The sequence below is a fragment of the Mustela lutreola genome, chromosome 6, assembly GCF_030435805.1.
Source record: "Mustela lutreola isolate mMusLut2 chromosome 6, mMusLut2.pri, whole genome shotgun sequence".
NCBI lineage: Eukaryota > Metazoa > Chordata > Mammalia > Carnivora > Mustelidae > Mustela > Mustela lutreola.
This window is the reverse complement of record NC_081295.1, coordinates 71,276,897-71,296,802: the sequence shown is the minus strand read 5'-3', so window position 1 is coordinate 71,296,802 and position 19,906 is coordinate 71,276,897. Positions and strand designations below refer to the sequence as shown.

General features: G+C 36.0%; 1 protein-coding gene across 1 annotated transcript; it reads right to left on the bottom strand.

The window, feature by feature from the left end:
• Positions 1-7,758: 7,758 nt before the first annotated feature.
• Positions 7,759-17,185, bottom strand: TMEM244 (transmembrane protein 244). The gene is given in 5 exon segments (XM_059179290.1): positions 7,759-7,817; positions 9,378-9,503; positions 13,019-13,121; positions 14,650-14,706; positions 17,162-17,185. Coding segments are annotated over 5 exon segments (369 nt in total).
• Between the last annotated feature and the right edge of the window lie 2,721 nt (positions 17,186-19,906).

Sequence of the window (19,906 nt, the reverse complement as noted above, 5' to 3'; positions counted from 1 at the left end):
ATTCGAGAGCTCAATAATCCCATGTAGCTAGTGCCTATTGTACAGCTCAGCACTGATCTAGAAATGTTCATAGAACATGGAAATGGAAATTTTTGTCATTGCAGAAAGTTGTTGGAACAAACACTCTAAAACATACATACAGCATTTCCTTTCCAGCAGCAAAATTTGGCCATCCATGAGGAGAGATTCAATGTCTTCTGACGAAGTGAAGATTTTGCAAAGCCATTTAGAGAGTTTAGGGTGATAACCAGTAGGAACATGTGAGGAGAACAAAGGATAATTGTTCTCCAAGTAACAACATGGATTTTATTTTGATTGCTGGTATATATTCTCCATGATGAGAACCTGACTGGTATATCGGGCATTTTGAGAGGCTCTGTGGAGATAAGGTGAGGAAGAAAAGAGAGACCTAGTCATTGGCAACAGATAGGGACAAGAGCCAAGATGTCTAACAAGGGGATGAGTAAGCATCTGTGGTGAGTGACAAAGAGCTCTCTTCACCACCTCCTCCCAAAATCTCGTATAAAATACACATTACTCACCAATACCTTGGGAGTTGAAAATGTTTTTCTGAGTTTGCTCTAACATGAGTCTGGTGAGGGTGTAATGTGTCCAATTATGTTCAGCTTAAACATTTTATTCTCTTGCTACTGGGTATCCTCTTTCTCCAAGGGCAATCTGTGGACGTCTTTTCCTTTTGACACTAAAGACTTTGGCTGGATCAGTACATCGATCAATCCCACCGCAGGTGTGCCGGTGTTGAACATGTTCCCAAAGTCTTCCAACATGCAACTAATTTGAAATGAACTTGTTTTTTTCTTCTCATTTAACAAATATTTATGTGCACATGATATGTCTGATACGTCCCCAACCCTATTCTAGTTGCTGGCTATAGGACATTGAACCAGCCATATCCCTGCCATCAAACAGCTTAAATCTCCTCTTCTTTGGGCTGTCATCTACTCAACAACAGTTAAAAACATAACAAGTGCTAAGTATGTTGCTTTACCAGTGCTTCATTTGATCCCTTCTAGTGCCAAGCATGACAATCCCAAGACCTAGCAAAATATTTGTGGTCTGGTTAGAGGAAAGGAGAGATAGCTGTGTAACTGGTGTCCTGTACCCGCAGACATTTGATCTATATTGGTTGTTAAAGGCTACTCCAAAAGTAGGATGAAATGAAATTCCTCTAAATTGGAATTGGTTTACTGATTATCTTAATTTAGATCTCAATGATAGAAATAATTTTGTTGTAATAAATGAAGCATTGATATGCACTGTAAAAATATCATTTTAGTAGGCATATACTAAATAGTGTAAAAATGAAAATTTTGGAATTGGAGGAGTACAGCAAAATTAGGACTATAGTCAAATACAGACTGTGTAGGAGTAGAGGAAAATAGACATGTATTAAAAGTATAAAAATGACAATTTTTGTGTTGGAGGAGTTAGTTGGAGGAGTTAGTAAAATAGGGCTTTTGGTGGGAGAATAAATAAGTTCAGACTTTCTGAAAGGCAATTTGGAGATATTTTTCAGTAATTTAAAGACATTTATACCATATGACCTAATAATTTCACTTATAGTGACCCAATTTAACAAAATACTGTGAAGGCAAGTGAAGGTCTACCTATTTACTCAATGTGAGAGAGAATTATATAGAACTTAAGCATCAAAAAAAAAAAAAAAAAAAAGAACTTAAGCATTGATAATAAAGAAATGGCTGTTGGAGCACTTGGGTGGCCCAGTCAGTTAAGCGACTGCCTTCAGCTCAGCTCAGGATCCCTGGGTCTTTGGATCTAGCCCTTTGTTGGGCTCCCTTCTTGGCAGGGGGTCTGCTTCTCCCTCTCCTTCTCTCCCCCACCCCACTCAGGTTCTCTCTCTAACTCAAATAAATAAAATTTAAAAAAATAAATGGCTATATAAGTTTGTATTCACCTATATTACACACACATACACACACACACACACCAAATTCTGAATTGATATTATGAATTATCTTTTTTTTCTTCCTTCAACCTTTTATATTTTCCTATTTTTAACAATAAATAATATACTACAATGATAATTTCTAAGAGTGCTAATATATAAGAGATATACAGGAATAAAAAGTGATAATGAGCTCAGTTTTAAATAACTATGATACCAGCTAGATTAACAAACTGATACTTTGTGCAGGTTTAATTTAAGGTAATTGTGGAGTAATATTTTCAATTCCTTCCTGTTTGAATTATTGGTCATATGGGAGAGAGTGAATATTCTTCATCACGAGGAGACACAGTTCGTAATTAACTGTGTTTTTAAGGATGCTTTGGTCCTCTTGTTACTGAAGTACCAGAATATTTAGATAGGATAAAAGAAAATCTAAAAGAAATCACTAAGCTAAGTAAACCATAATACCTGGAAAATTTGTAACTTTATTGTCCTCTATTAAAAATGTGAAACATTCTCACATTTTTACATCTTTTATGAAGCCTTTTTTATGTAGTAGAAAATTTCCATAGAAGAATTACATTATCTTCATATGAACCAAACTTTCCACCCTTTTCTGAGATTTTACCACAACCATATCTATGATGCTCTTGTTACAGATTTATTTACCTAGCAATTCAGGTTTCCAAGGTTTACGGAGCAACAACTTTAGGAAATGCCTTTGTTTTTCCTTAAGATGTTTGTCATAAAATTCTCTATCTCATAGTATATATGTTTGTATTTCTTTATATAAATGAATTTATTTATTTATTTACTTACTTACTTACTTACTTATGGTGAGGAAGAGAGGAGGGAAAGGGCAGAGGGAGAGAGAGAATCTTAAGCAGACTCCATGGCCAGTGCAGAACCTGACATGGAGCTCAATCTCATGACATTGAAACCCTGACCCTGAGATCATGACCCTGAACTCATGACCTGAGCTTAAATCAAGAGTCAGGTGCTTAACCAGCTGAGCCATGCAGGTGCCCCATTTTCATTTCTGTAGAATAATCCTCATAGATTTATTTTTTTATTGTATTATGTTAGTCCCTATAGATTTAGAGTGATAGCAAACAGCTTTTGAAATTATCAATTCAGCTGCTAGGGTACATTGGCTTTACAAAGCCAATTAAATCGTAGATCAGAGTAATCTTTACACTAGAACTATGAAAATAGTCCTTATTTATGTATATTTTGGGATCTTTATCAGCAAAGGTAAAGATATTGTTCATTCATTTGGAAAATAATTCTTTAAAGTAAAACATTATTAAAAGAATATGCAAATTGATTTACATTATACCACTGTGGTGTAATAACTGTAAAGGATGTTTATGGAAAGGTTATGCATGACATAAAAGTATTACCTTTTAAAAAATATTTAAGTAATTTCTGGGTAGGATTTCACCTTCTTATGATTCTGTGAGGGACACTGGAAAAGTATGTTATGTGGGCATGACTCTTGGTCTTTGAATTAATATACAGTTCAAAGCAATAAAAGCTAAAGTGGATATTTAGTTGCTGTGTCTGATATACAATATATTTAAGCTAAAATATGTATTCTAACTATATTTTTAATTTTTGTTGTGTCATCAAATTGATAATGGTAATCATTTTAATGAGTAAGAGAAGAAAACCACAGATTATTCTTGTGATCAAGAGGAAAAAAAATAAAGAGAAGGATTCACACAATAGTAATTACCTGAGCAGATGGATTCCTAATCCTAGAAATAAACATGCTAATTAAGCTACACTACAGAATGACAAGATATTATGGTCTTCGGAGTCTGGAGAGATTGTTATTCTAATTTACTAGTGTAACTTAATTCTCAATATATTAAAAAGTACTTTATCAACCAAATCTTTTTTTAATTATCAAATTTACTTAGGCAGTTTTAATGTTTCTGCAAATTTCTTCCACGTGTGAGTTTCTATAGGGTCAGACTTTCTCATCAGTGATTCACTGTTTGATATTTGTATTTTTCATAGAGCAGGATTGAGTTTTGTTATATATATAAGAAGATACTCTTTTCTGCATGCTGTTGTTGGGGTTTTAATTGAAGAATCAAAGATCATAATGCTGACCTGTTCATAGCTATCCTATGCTGCCTTCCTTTAAAGATGAAAGTCTCTATTAATAATAGGAATTTATAATCGTTTGATTTAGATGAGCTACATATTTTGTTACTTCTATGACTAAATATTTTGGAAGAGAATAATGGGAAGATTGAGAATAATGTATGGAAGACAAAACTTTGTGGAAATAAGTAAATATGAGAAAGAAGCAAGGAAGAAAGTATCATTATATTCATATTTACATATGCATGAATTGGTTTGAATTATCTAACCAGTAACTGATCAACACAAAGTTGTTTTTGGAAGGTTGTCTGGAATATATATAATTAGCTTGACATTTTTCATTAGTTGGATGCAAATCTTTATGGAAGACATAGATCTTTTGTTAAAAGATTTTATTTTTAGGTAATCCTACACCCAACGTGGAGCTCACAACCACAACCCCAAGATCAAGAGTCACATGCGCTCCAAATGAACCAGCTAGGCAACCCAAGAGAAATAGATTTTAGAGTAAAAAGAGTCATCTAGGAAAAAATTCCAGAGCTGGTTTAATTTAGTTTTTAATTGTTTCCCAAAATGTTAGTATGTGGAAATATATGGATGGAGGGGAAGTGGTGTATGTTATTTCCCTATCCTTTTTCCTATATTTATATTTTAGTTGTAAACATGGTGTGCACTTCTTCTATATCAAAAGGTATTTTAACTACATTTAAAAGTGGTAAATATTTAAAACAATTAAGTAAGTGTAACTCGCCTCAGTTTTAATCTAATTCAACAAGCATTTATTGAATAAACATAGGACTGGCAGTACAGAGCTATATAACCTTAAAAAATATCTGGTCCAACCACTTAGACCTTTTACTTCAACTGTGGCCCATGGACCAACAGCACAGGCATTTTCCAGGAATTATTAGATATACAGAATTTTAGGGGCACCTGGGTGGCTCAGTCAGTTAAGTGCCCAGCTCTTCATTTTGGCTCAGGTCATGATCTCAGGATCCTGGGATCCAGCCCTGCACTAGGCTCCATGCTCAGCTTGAGGATTTTCTCCCTTTTCCTCTGTCTCTCCCTCTATAAGCTCTCCCACTCTCTCTCTCTCTGTCTTTCTAAAATAAATAAATAAATCTTTAAAAAAAAGGAAAAAAAGATATACAGAATTTTCGGCTCCATCCCAGCCCTTCTGCATAAACCAAAATCTGCATAGTAACAAGATTTCCAGGTGATTCAAATGCATACTAAATTCTGAGAAGCACTTTGTCATAAGAACACAATCTGAGGAAAGAAATAGACACGAATATTTTTTAAAAGGTAATAACTTTACAAGCAATGTGCTACCAGAGAAACAAAGACAGTGCGACAGTAATAGAATCTAATTCTGCTTATAGAGATTTGTAATCATTTTAACTCCACTTTCTTCTATGTTATACCTTCCACAGGATACATCAGCATTTTCTAAGTGTGTCCCTGGGTCAAATACATCTGAGATGCCCTGTTCATAATAGTATGTTAAAGATTCTGAGAGGTCCCAAAATAAATGTCTGTTTTACGTAAACCCAGGAGTCCACAATATACTTAAACAAGCAACTTTCTAGTACCACCTTGCGTGGTACTATTAACATACTACAGAACTAGTGTTTTATGGAGAGCACTTTGGTAAACACTGCCTTTTATGAATTGGCAACATTTGGCTTATGAATACCTGCTCTCCATTAACATCTCTTTTTCTTTTTATAGTTATCAAGGATCTAGAATAAATTCAATCTTGAATATAGGTGTGAACAAAAAATACAATTTAACTCCAACACAATGTATATAATAATATAGAAATTCTGAGGCAAATTAATTCAGCTGTTCTGTTAAAACTCATCCAGATCTGGATAGATAAAGTTGTCTTTGAACAAACAGTATGCAAAAGCCTGGCCTCCACATATCATTGAAATTAAGCCGGATCCTGCAAGTAATGAAAGGGGAGTTTTGGTTAACTACCAATAATGAATAATTCATTGGTGAGATTATGAATAAGAACAATTGTCATGACTAAAATAATGTTCCTGAAACTGACACAGCATTTGAAAGAGGGTAGTTTATAGATTCAGCTAAGAGACAGTAGGTATATATTCTGTGCTGATAAATTGTTGAAATTCAAAACTTCCTTCAGGGAATAGATGCGTGGTTCTGTCAAATTAATAGTAAGGAGCTCTTAAAACTCAGAAATTCAAAGGCAATGGAGTCAAAGCACATGCCAACAGTTTTACAATTCTCAATTCTTTTAGCTCTTCAGACCTGCCATTTGTTTGAGTTGTTGTATTTAAAAATATTTCATAAAGTATTTTCTCTCTAATTATAAAAGGAAGATATGCTCTCCTCTAATTTGGAAAATACTTTTTAGTGTAGAAAAGATTTTGAATACAGAAGTCTACCTACCTGGGCTGTTTGGTTGTATGAGAACACCTTTAGCTCTGACTTCATTGGCCCAATGCTTCTTCTTTTTTTAAAATATTCATCCAGCCTAACAGGGCTTTCATAAATCTGTTATTCCTTGTGTGGTAACAGTATAACTCCCATGAAAGGTAAAGGTCCCTGGGGTAAGAGCCCCTAGTGGATCAGAGGCTTGGCAAGACTGCACAATTTCCTCACGCAAACGTGTACATCCAGTGTGAAACCAGGAGATAAAATTTCCAATATGTCTAGTCACTATTATTTTGTATCTAAATTTTTTGACTCAAAGAAAATCAAAGTTTACCTCAAACATTATTTGGCAACCCCTTTTTTGTACAATCTAACCCTAGATCTTAAAGCCGAAATAGTGACCAAACTATTTTAGCAAATTGTAGTGGCCACTCCAGTATGCCAACACCAACTCTCCTTGTCATCAAGGTGGCATGTGCTAGGTGACTGAATTGCCTAGGGCTTAGTAAATTTTGGGTATTGTGAGGAAAATCCAAGGGATAAGTTGTTTTCATTTCTACTTATACTGGTAACCTGTCTTTCAGGTATCTTCTTTCTGATTCATTAAAAATGTGCATTTTGGAAAGCATCATGCAAAATAAAATATCAGTACATTCTACATGTGTTTCCTGTATGAACCAAACAATATTAGAGAAGAGTACACACTAAGACTTATGTATATGTAAGGGAAGTAGAACATTAACCTGTAGTGAAGGGAGCTAATGAGTAATATAAATAATACTGACCTATTAAACAGATAACTTTCAGGAAAACAATGTGGTGAAATGTTGCCTTTCCATTTCTCATCATTAAGCTTGACAATACTTAAATAAAAACTATTGCAAAATTTACTGAAAAGGGGAAATGTAAAAATATCCGTGGTCAATACCTAGCTTAAGCTAAAGAAAAAGCTTTAGAAAAGTCCACTTCAACTTGGTTAGTTTTGTTACTAGATGTATAATTGATGAATTCAGTTGTTCCACTTGTGGGGAGAAAAAAGTAAATGAAATTAAATAGTGCTACCATAAAATAGTAACATTATTCATGTTGAAAGAGAACCAAAAGAATATGCCACAAACATATATTGTGTTTTATTCCCTATAATTGTAGAATTAAAATATATTTTATTTTATTTTATTTTTATTTATTTGAGCAGTCTTCTAGTCCAATTACCTGACTCACATAAAAATATTTTGATGCTCCCACTTTACATATAAATTTTATGCTGAGCATAATATATACACATACGTGTATAATATATTTGGATATCACGTGTCTATACCTAAAGAAGCCCACCAATGTGATGTCAAGGGGAATTCCAACATAACTGGAAAAGAAAAAAAAAAAAAGAAGGTGTTGTTCATTTTTTAAAATGCATTATTTTTTACACATGAAGAAATATTTGTTTTGTCAGATCATATCCACATGACAAAGAGAAATTTTTTTCACATTCATGAAATCAGCTAACCCCAAAGCTATACTTAGATCATAGTTTACAAAGTCATTTATTAAATAAGATACCTGAAACTCCTCCTCTAGGAGATGTTAGGATGTTATGAATTGTCAGGTTCTTGGGTCAACTCACAGAATTGATTTGAGTGTTATATAACAGATAATCCTAAGGTCATCCCGAATTCTCAACACCTGACTTTCTCTGGAGTTCTGAGCCACTTCACTCTGAACTCTATTTAGCTGTATTTATTAAGTATTTTCTATGTGCCATGTGTTAGACAATTACCTTGTAACTTTTCTGGGTCTGGAACCTATACCTTGTCTCAACCTTGAAGATTCAGCCACCCTATGCCTCAGAGCCCTTTTGCAAATATCCCATGGCCGTCTTTCATGTAAACTTAGTCCCAAAGTAAAATAGAGAAACTGAGATATGGGGTTTAGTAGTTCTGAAAGTTACTAAAGGGGAGTGTGTGTCTGGGGACAAGGAGATTGATGTACGAGAATTCTCTAATAATAGTGATGCTAGGATGTAATAATTCATTGGGAAATTGTGTATTCTTAAATTGAAGACTGATTAAGTCATAAGTAGACCACAGTACTGAAAAAAAAAAGAGTAATTTAAGTTGCTAATAAATAAAAGTAACATTTAATTTTAGCTTGTGGTTGATTCCCACCCATCATTTGACTAGTACCTTTTTTTTTTTTAAATAATGGAAGATAGGAAGGGAGAAAAGTTATGACAGAAGAGTAAGTTTTGAATAGATGGATGAAAGAATGGATTAAACTGTCATTTACTGAGTAATTATGATCTGCTTAGACACTATGTCAGACAATTTCTCATTCTCATGGAAATGTCCCTAGGTCTCCCTGCTCCATAGAGGAGGCAACTAATGTGAATGATGCTGTGACTTCCCTTAAGACTACACACTTCATAAAAAGGTAGGATTGGAATTTGAATCCATTTTCCTTTGACTCCAAAGATCGCAGGAAGAAATAAAACCCCTTGTTTAAGAACATAGTATTCTTGGGTAAAATAACTATTGTTGGAAAGTTCGCAAGCCTGCCAGTATGGGTTTCCTTGGGGGTCCAGTTCCCAGTCTTTGGTCAATTTCTGCCTCAAGGAAGGTTCTGGAAGAAAAGTATTCCGAACGGAGGCAAACTGTGTACAAGCTGATGACAAGTCGAACATGAGAGAAGAATAGGAAACATCTACATTCAGTACAGTTTTGAATCAGAAGATGCAGCCAATCAAAACCTCTCCCAGGAAGTATAGAACTTAGCTGGGGAGAAGGGTGGGGAGGGAGGGAAGAACTAGCATCAGTTTTGATGATTAAGCCATCAGAGGACACTATGCTAACAAATTTTACTCTTGTGAAGCAGTTTAGGTACAAAATCAGATTTAACATATTTTCTTTGTTTATTTTATTTTGCTTACCAGCGGAAGTGATGACAACATGGAGAATAGTAACTGAAACAGCATAATCCCAGACCCATTCTTCTACAACTAGAACGAAGAGCAATCCGCAAACAAAGTAGGTGACTTGTGTTGAGACTAGAAGAACTGCAAATAGAATAAGGAATATAATTATTTGGGACTTAGAGAAACTAACAGTTCTGAAACACAATTAGTAAGATTGTGCAAAGAAATTTTGGTAAGAATTTCCAAAATATCCCATCTCTTAACAACCCCCAAATTCGGATAAGAACTTTTTAACATAGTCTGTCCCTTAATAATCCTTTGACTCACAGAAAAATTACAGTATATAATTTGTTTCACATTCTCTGTATTTACCATTTTTAAAAAATTTTATTTTTTCAGTGTTCCAAGATTCATTGTTTATGTACTTATCAATTTAAAGGTAAAATACAATAAAGAAAAGTTACTATGTAACCAATACATGCTGGTCTGTAATTGGATTTGCAACTCTCTATTTAAGCTATATTAAAAACTAATGAAAAATTCAGTTCTGAATTTTCAGAAATGAAAAAAGAAATGTAAGAATTCAATGACTTTTAACATTTCTTTGGTCCCAATTATTGCCTTTCTTGGAAACGAGTTCCTTTGTGTCTTTATAACAAAACGGCATGTTCAGATAGTCATCTGGGACACATAATGAATAACCCTGGATGACAGGAAGCCTCAAAAATGAGTTGTGTGGATGGAGACACTCTTCTAAATCCACTCAGTTGTCTCAGAGTGGTCTCCACAACATGTATCAAGAGCTAGTAACTTACAGGTAAGGACCACAAATCTCTAAGAGCCTTGAACATGTGAAGGGTCAATGTTTAACGTCTTGGCTTTGATATGGATCTTTAAGACTATTGTGGTTTCAAAGGAGAGACCCATCAAACATGTGCAAGATATGTATGTGGCATACTATCAAGGTCCCTTTGCAATGACTTGCCTTTCTGTAAAAATTACCTTTCTTTTTTTAATAATAATGCAGCAAATGATTAGTATGTTCTTATAATTTAAGGATCAACGAAGCTAGACATGCAAACTCTCCATTTTTCAAAGCAAGAGGTAAAATAATAATATTCTATCCTTTTGTGCATAAATAATTTTATTAACCAGCAAACCAGTGATTGTTTTGTGCTGAGCTAGGCACTAACAAGTGAGCAAGTCCCAAGTGCCATCCTTTTGAAAAGCCTTACAGTTACTGCTCCTCAATTTGATTTAATTTTACTTACCGGGTTTCAAAAAGTTGGAGGGAGAATTCATACCAACTTCTTTTTTATCATATGGGAAGAAAGTTCGGTTCAGCATGTCCTGTTCCCTAAAATTGAAGCTGTGGAAGGAACTCCATTGCTGTTTCATACTGACACCACCTCTTCCCAACACGTTTCTACTTCTACCTCTATCAGTGGCTCACAGAGCCTCCAGATTATTATAGGGAAATGGAGATGCCTGTTTTATCAGGATTGACAGATTTTATAGGTTAACTCACAGCTGCTTGAAGACATTGATTTTAGTCTTGAACAAGCTGTATTTGCATATATTGATGAAAAAGGCTTATGCTTTGTTTATAATATGAAAGAAAGCATGATTTAAAAGACATAATACAAAATTTAAAGTCAGGATACCAGTGTTATAGTCTTGCCTTTGAGCTTAGGAGTTATAAAACCTTGAGTACAATTTTAACCTCTGGGTCAGTCTTGTTTTTTTCTCTATAATTGGGAAGTGGAGTGCTTTCTTATCTACCTCAAGAAATTGTTGGGAGGATTTTAATTTGAAATGAAAGCAATTTGTAGCCTATTTTCTGCCATGCAAAGGAAAGATATTAGTAATCAAAATGTCTTAACTAGACTTAAACTTTCCAGTGTCCTTGCTAAACCTATTCTCCTGGGTGATGAAAATCATTGAAACAGACAAGAAACTTGACCCTAACTACATGCCCAAGGCTCTGAGATTACTCTTACACTTTATCTCTGAGATTAAAGTCTAAATTCTCAAAGTAACAACTTTGAAGAGTTATGGCAGTTATCTCCCCAAGCCCAAAATTAAAGATCTAATGGGCTAAGGCTTTATTGATATCTTTGTACAAATGTTAGTGTTTTGTGAGAGGAGAGAAGAATATAAACTGTGCCAGACATCCTGGGATCTTCACTAATCTCCACTATGTAAAAACACAGGCTTTCCAATAAGCTATGTCATTCCTATCTTTCATGGACTGACCCAAAGGCAAGAATTAAATAGTAACAGTTGAGTTTTCAATCCCCTCCCAAAAAACACACATATAGCTCTTACTTAACTCTTTACTGTGACTATTCCCTTATCAACTGTGGACAGTTTTGATAGAAAATAAGTTAATTCTATCTTCAATAGGAAAGCACATAAAGAGAAACTTAAGATGGACTGTTAGACCTCTTGTGTCTCATTAGAATGAAAGTCTCTTTTTCCTAACATATTCCTTGTCTATCTAAAATTCAATTGATAATAGTACCAAACAAGGTTACCCATTTGAGAAGGTTGTTCTAAAGCTTTTTAATTTGAATTCAGTAATTTTAACTGACCAAGATTCCTGTGCAAGTCATATTCAAAAATCTGGTTTCTCTGGCTTGAGGCAATTTTTGCACATTTGCATATTTGTTCCAAAAAAACGTCCAGTGGTTTTCTAAAGAATTGTAATGTTTATAAAATCCACAATTTATTTAAAAAAAGAGTAGGAAGAAATTTGATAGACTGTTAAGAATAATTTATTTAGAAAGTAAGTTTGTGATTGAATTTCTTCTTTTTCTACTCTCTACTTGTGGGTATTTTATAAGCTTTCATTAATTTATGTGTATTATTTTATAATGGAAATAACATTAAAATCTCATTTTTTTAAAGATGGGATGAACTCCCCATGAATCCCCCCCAAACAAGTATGTTTGACATATATTCAATACAAGTAGCTGTTATTATTAACATATAAGACTTATGAATACAGTAGGTATTAATTAATAATTATTTTTAACCAATATTATGAATTTTAAAGAGATAAATTTTTTCTTAGTATACTCTCACATATTACTTTTCCTTTGGAACATTTCCCCCCTACTTTGGAAAGAAAAATCAAACTAAGCAGAAATGTACAAAGCAGAAAATGAAAGTCCTCTGTCATCCCAGCTGGGAGATAACAGTTTGTTGCATAATTCTCCAGATTTCTTACCACTGACACCATGTATTTTACTCCGTTCTACAAAAATGAATAATTACACTACACAAACACTATCGTCATCTTCATTTTCCATGCCATATCTCATGAGAATTTTTCTATATCAATATATTAAATCGGTCTTCTTTGAAAAATATTTAATGTATAAAAAATATACATACAAGATCACCAAACAGAAATTCCTATAATAATTCTATTCATTTATTCCACTATTCCATTCTATCCCATCTTTCAGGAATAGCCACTTTAAAATTTGGGATGGCATTTTTCCACATTAATTTTTGAAGTCAGATATAAGATACAGATGGCTGAGAAAAAGGCTTAATATGTTGTAAATTTTTACAAAACAAAAAATATTTTGTTTTTTTGAGGCATTTAACTCGCTAATTGACAAAGATTGGAAATTAAAACCAATTACCTTTATAATTTGTGTTGTGCCATGAGGGGTTTGTTTTGAAATCAAATGGTGCCAGGACATCCAGCTCATATACCCTGAAGATGTTACAAATGAGAATAGTTTACTCTGGGGGAGGCAGTTCATAACTTCCCACATTAAGGCTTTGAATATTGCTCTTCACATGATAAGTCATTAGCTTTAGCCACATTGTGGCACATGTAGAAGCTGGCAGCCAAATAATCTTTTTAACTCTGTTGTCTTATTTGTCTAGTGAAGTTCCCTGGGGGGGGGGGTAGTTAGCCCTTAGCTATCATTTTGAAAGTCCTTTCCATCAAACACAGGAAGAGGACGTAACCCAATCCTGTGGCAAGAGCATCAGCCCGGGAAATCATCCAGACCCAGGTTCTAAACCTGATGGTGTTGTGAAACTGGGAATTCGGGCAAGTCAGTTCCATTAGAAGCTGAACTTTCATGTCTTCTCTGTAAATTGAAAAGGTTAATCTCTGAGATCTCTTTCGGTTGTAAAATCTGAGTCTATAAATATACACCCTCTATGGTGCCTGTTTTTAGTTGTGTGCAGCTGGTCAATCAGTTAGCTGCCTCCTGGAGCTTTAAGGCCCAAGAACTTAAAATTCCTCTCCTCTGACTCACGTTAACTACAAATCCCTGAAATCAGGCTCAGAGAGCCCTGAAGAGTCTTAGCTCTTCCCTGCTCCAGGCATGGCTTCACTGTCTCCAGTCCCAGGAAGAGCTGAGGCTGTATGTGAGCACAGATGCTTTCTCAGTGGGTTTGCCTGCAAGCATGCTGAAAAACATTATTCCCATTGCAAAACTTGGTATAATTATTTTTGGTTACTAATCTGCATATTGAAATCAAAGGGTCCTAACTCCTTTCTTGCACCATAAAATTAAACTATATAAACACTCAACTTCTGAGAAATTATTTGTAAATCTACATAATGTATTTCAAGACAATCAATTTATTGGCGACCTAAATTTGTAGAGGCAAAATGCAACCATAGCAAGACAAAAAAACAAAAAAACAAAAAAAAAAACGCTCTGAAAAAAATGCTTCACATTTACATAGAAACAATACTGAAAATACACATTTTACTTTGTCTTTATAGTAACTCTCTTTTGATCAATTACTTCCATTTGACAAATGAAGACAATTAAGAGAAGCTCTATGGTTTAGTTAAAATCTTTCCAGAAAGTAAGAACCTGGGCTAGAAGATAGGTCTCCTGATTTGGGTCCAAGAGGTATTTCCAGTACATATCAGAAAATATTTAAATTGGATGTAGATTATCTCTAAATCCCCTTCTCATTCAAATCTGCTCTGTTTCAATACCAGCTCAGGGAGTAAGAGCTTCACTTTCTTTCCATCACTATCTTCCGAAGAAGAGGAGCAGTCCTGTCTGGTCCTATCCAACCACATCATTTCATGGTTGTGGCTTTCATCATTTTGAAGATGACACATTTGCTATCTTTCCTTTAAAAAGATGTGAAAACATACCATTTTAAAAATATTGTACCGTCTATTCCATAAAGGCACATTGGGTGTCAAATATAATCTCCTTTCAGATTCACTCTTAGCTTTTTAATTCTGTTGGAAGGCAACTTACTTGAGCATCATGCCACACGTGCCCAGAACTGCGTAGTACATGGTGTAGAAGAGGATCACACACACAAGAAGATTCTGCAAAACAAGCTGCAGAGAACACAAGCATGAGCTCCAAGAGTCTAGGCTTTCTCATACTGTTATTGGTAATGAGTCTGACAAACAAGAGACCATGGCTGCCCAGTCCATGGTGTTGGCTGGCTTTGTTTTGCTTGGAGACCCATGGGGTGGGAAGGACTTCAAAGTCCACAAGGAAAGTTTCTCTGACTGGAAAGGCTAGCGTGGTCCACATTTGCACCAAGGATTAATGCAGTAGAAAAATCCATATCACTTGCCTTCCTTCTCCCACAACACACTTCCTACATGCTAACATTTACAATTGAATTTGACAAAATGATCATAATTACAGCTATCATAATAGTCCAAATAGGAGAACAGCTGAGAAATTTTGAAAAGTATGAACAAAAAAGTACATAATAACACAGTAATCACGGAACCTGTGTGCAAGAGTTTACAGAGCTATTGACTAAAACACAATAGATGGTCCTAAAATGGCCTCTGCCACATATGAGACTTTGGAAGAAAGCATTGTAGATTAATGGGGACCAGATGGATTACTTAACAAACCGTGTTGTGAAAATTGTCTAACTTTTAAACAGAAAAACCTCATTAGATTCCAGTCCTGTACCAGACACCAAAATAAACTTGAAATGGATTAAAGGCTTAAATGCCAAGAGGTAAAATGGGATAAAATATTTGCAATATATATTAGGAGCAAAGGATTGATATCCACAATACATAAACACATACAAATAAAAAAAAGACTCACAAACCAAGAGAAAAATGGACAAAGTATATGAATAGGCAGTACACATGAATAAACATTTAAAAAGCCAATAAACAATTGAAATTGTCTGAACCTCACTATTAATCTTCTGAAATATATTCTTATGAATATAATAAAAATGTCAGCATTTCACATGGAAATATTCCAGTGTATTCTTTTCTCTTTTTATATTTTCAAAAGTCTTCTTGTTTGGTCAATACTTAAACACTTTAGCATTATTCGTTTTCTCTGAATGACCAATTCACCAAATTTATCAAATCTTTTAATTGGCCTGGGCACAGAGGAGCCCTCCACTAGATGCAAGAAGAGAAGAGAGTTAGCACAGAGCACTCCACAACCATTTGGCTGAATGGACCAAGTTTACAGACTTACCAAAACTTACTTCTTCCTTTTTTTTTTTTTTTTTTTGGCCTTATGGAGCTTATATTTTTTTCTCTTATTTTTTTAAAAAAAATTTATTATGTTATGTTAGTCACCATATAGTACATCATTAGTTTTTGATGTAGTGTTCCATGATCCATGGTTTGCTATAACACCCAGGGCTCCATGTAATACGTGCCCTTCTTAATACCCACCACCAGGCTCACCTAACACCCCATTGCCCCTTCCCCTCTAAAACCCTCAGATCAGACGAACCATGAGAGACAATGGACTCCAGAAAACAAACTACTTTTTTCAACTATTTAAAAATGGGTGAATTGTCTGGCCTAAGCGAACCAGAGGAGATCAGGACTAACAGGTTCTAACACCTTCAGGATTCCAGCCCCCCAACCCCTACACACCCCTGTTGTCCCTAGCCGCTCCTACTCTTTGCCTGTAGTCTTCCCAAGTCTCTTCTCCTTTTGCCCATCAAGCTCATCCCCCTTTTGCCCTTTGGTATCTCTCACTCCAGGTTCCCTTCCTCTTGACCCTTTGTCTCTTCCTAGCCTTATTCTTTTATTTATCCATTTATTTTATTTTATTTTATTATTTTTAGTTGAAATATATTTGACATATAATATTGTGTAAATTTAATGTGTACCACATGCTGATTTGATACATTTATATACTATAATTGGGTGCCATTCTAGTGATAGTTTGCACTTCACCCTGTCTCATAATTATATCTTTTTGAGGTTGGAACAATTAAGATCTAGTCTGTTAGCAAATTTGATGATTATAATACAATATTGTTGTCTATATTTTCTTATTCTGTGCACTCAATATCTAGAACTTATTACTGGTTGCAAATTTGAACCCTTAACACCTCAATCTGTCTTTAAGATCTGCATAGCCTTGTCATTTCATGATGGCTGACACAATCCTTTTTAAAGGAATAAGTAAAAGGATGATATCTTCTCATAGCTCTTTTTCTTTTGTTAGAGAATAAAAATCTTTCCTAGAAACCCCCATCAGATGTCCCAATATGTCTCATTGACCATGACTTGGGGTCATGTGCTCACATCTTTAACAATCACAGACAAAGAGTAAAGGGGTCTACCATGGTGGATTTAGAACATTGGGACTTTGCTCCCAGGGCTTGGCACCGACTGCTATAATAAAAATTATTAGCAATTATTAGCAAGGAAGGAAAAAGGGGAGTGGGGTCTACTACAAGGTAGGCAACTCATGATGTCTTCCAGGTGGTGGAATCAATATGGAAACATTGATTTGTAGAGAAGATTATTTAAAGGTCAAGAGAATATGTGAAAGTTTTACCTGAGTTGAAGGTTCAACTTCCATGCCCACATTTTTTTTTTTAAGATTTTATTTATTTATTTGACAGAGAGAGAGATCACAAGTAGGCAGAAAGAGAGAGGAGGAAGAAGACTCTCCGCTGAGCAGAGAGCCCGATGCAGGGCTTGATTCCAGAACCCTGAGATCATGACCTGAGCTGAAGGCAGCGGCTTTACCCACTGAGCCACCCAGACGCCCCTTCCATACCCACATTTAATGTGCCCAAATTCCCAACTGTAGGGAAAGAATCTGCCAATGGAAAATGGGTGTGTGGTAGGGAACAACACTGGTGTTTGTACAGCCTTAAAAGCTTCTTAAGGGTAATGTGTCTTTGGGATTGCTTTACTCTTTATTCTACATATTAACATCAATTTGTTTTTCTTTTAATTTGAGCATTAATATCCTCTAGCTGAAATATTTCTAGATGATTCCTATATTTTAATTCAATCTAAAATAAGATAAATAATATATAGTTTCTATACTAATATACAAACATGAAATTATTTTTCTTTCTATGTTAATATCAAAATTTAAATATTTTAAAATATACTCACTTGCTTTAAAATTTTACTTTTGTAATCCAAACAGACAATTGTGATACATATGTATAAGACATTTGTACCTATTATTTTAAAAATGAAATCATAATTTGTGGGAAAACATATTTATTGACAAATTTTACATATAGGTGAGTCTACTTTTCCCCCAAATTTACAAAACACTATACATAAATAAAATTACACATTATAAAGTTATTTTAAAAGAAATGCTTTGAAAAGCAAGGCCTAGCGGTGCGCGCCGCCTACCCCTGCCGGGCGCCCGTTCCGCCTCGGTTCCCCGTGGCACGGGCGCGCTGCGTGCGGCTGGCTTCCTCCCTCACGGCCCCCCTCCCGGTCGTTTGCGGGCGCGCGCACCTCCTCAGGCAGGTGGGCCCCAGGGTCAGGAGGGAAAGTCCCAGCGAAAGTCGATTGGCTGACGTGGTGGCCGCGCGTCCGGCCTCAGAAACTCTGGGCGAGCGCGCAGAGTCAGCTCTCCAGGAGTGCCAGGCGCATCTCAGGTCTTCATTTCCTTGTGAAGGTTCCCATATCACATAAAACTTACATTAAATGGGAGGAGTCAAGATGGCGGAGAAGTAGCAAGCTGAGACTGCTTCAGCTAGCCGGAGATCAGCTAGATAGCTTATCTAAAGATTGCAAACACCTGAAAATCCATCGGCAGATCGAAGAGAAGAAGAACAGCAATTCTGGAAACAGAAAAACAACCACTTTCTGAAAGGTAGGACCGGCGGAGAAGTGAATCCAAAGCGACGGGAAGATAGACCCCGGGGGGAGGGGCAGGCTCCCGGCAAGCGGCGGAGCAACCGTGCACAAAATCAGGACTTTTAAAAGTCTGTTCCGCTGAGGGACATCGCTCCAGAGGCTAAACCGGAGCGAAGCCCACGCGGGGTCAGCGTGGCCTCAGGTCCCGCAGGGTCACAGAAGGATCGGGGGTGTCTGAGTGTCGCAGAGCTTGCGGGTATTGGAACGGGAAAGCCGGCTACAGAGACAGAGCCGACAGTAAGCTCGCAGCTCGGTGTTACCTTGAACCGGTCGCAGGCTCGGTGAGCTCGGAGCGCGGCCGGAGGTCAGGCAGACGGGAGTAACTGGGCGCTGTTCTCTGAGGGCGCACTGAGGAGTGGGGCCCTGGGCTCTCGGCTCCTCCGGGCCGGAGACCAGGAGGCCGCCATTTGTATTCCCGTCCCCCGGAACTCTACGGAAAGCGCTCAGGTAACAAAAGCTCCTGAAAGCAAACCCAAGCGGATTACTCACCCCGGCCCCGGGTAAGGGCGGTGTAATTCCGCCTGGGGCAAAGACACTTGAGAATCACTACAACAGGCCCCTCCCCCAGAAGATCAACAAGAAATCCAGCCGAGACCAAGTTCACCTACCAAGGAGTGTGGTTTCAATACCAAGGAGAGCAGCAGAATTCCAGAGGAGGAGAAAGCCAAACACGGAACTCATGGCTTTTTTCCTGTGATTTTTTTTAGTCTTGCAGTTAATTTAATTTTTTCTTTTTCATTTTTTTTTTTTCTCGCCTTCGGGTAAAATTTTTTTTTAACTGTTACCTTTTTCTTTTTTAACGATTTTTTACTAGTTTATCTAATATATATATATTTTCTTTTTTACATTTTTCTTAGGTGTTTTCTTTTTTTAAAAATTCTTTTCTTTTCTTTTTTTTTCTTTTCTTTTTGTTTTTTTTTTTTCTTTCTTCCTTTTTGAACCTCTTTTTATCCCCTTTCTCCCCACTCACGATTTTGGATCTCTTCTAATTTGGTTAAAGCATATTTTCCTGGGGTTGTTGCCACCCTTTTAGTATTTTACTTGCCCCTTCATTTACACTTATCTGGACAAAATGACAAGACATAAAAATTCAACACAAAAAAAAGAACAAGAGGCAGTACCGAAGGCTAGGGACCTAATCAATACAGACATCGGTAATATGTCAGATCTAGAGTTCAGAATGACAATTCTCAAGGTTCTAGCAGGGCTCGAAAAAGGCATGGAAGATATTAGAGAAACCCTCTCGAGAGATATAAAAGCCCTTTCTGGAGAAATAAAAGAACTAAAATCTAACCAAGGTGAAATCAAAAAAGCTATTAATGAGGTGCAATCAAAAATGGAGGCTCTAACTGCTAGGATAAATGAGGCAGAAGAAAGAATTAGTGATATAGAAGACCAAATGACAGAG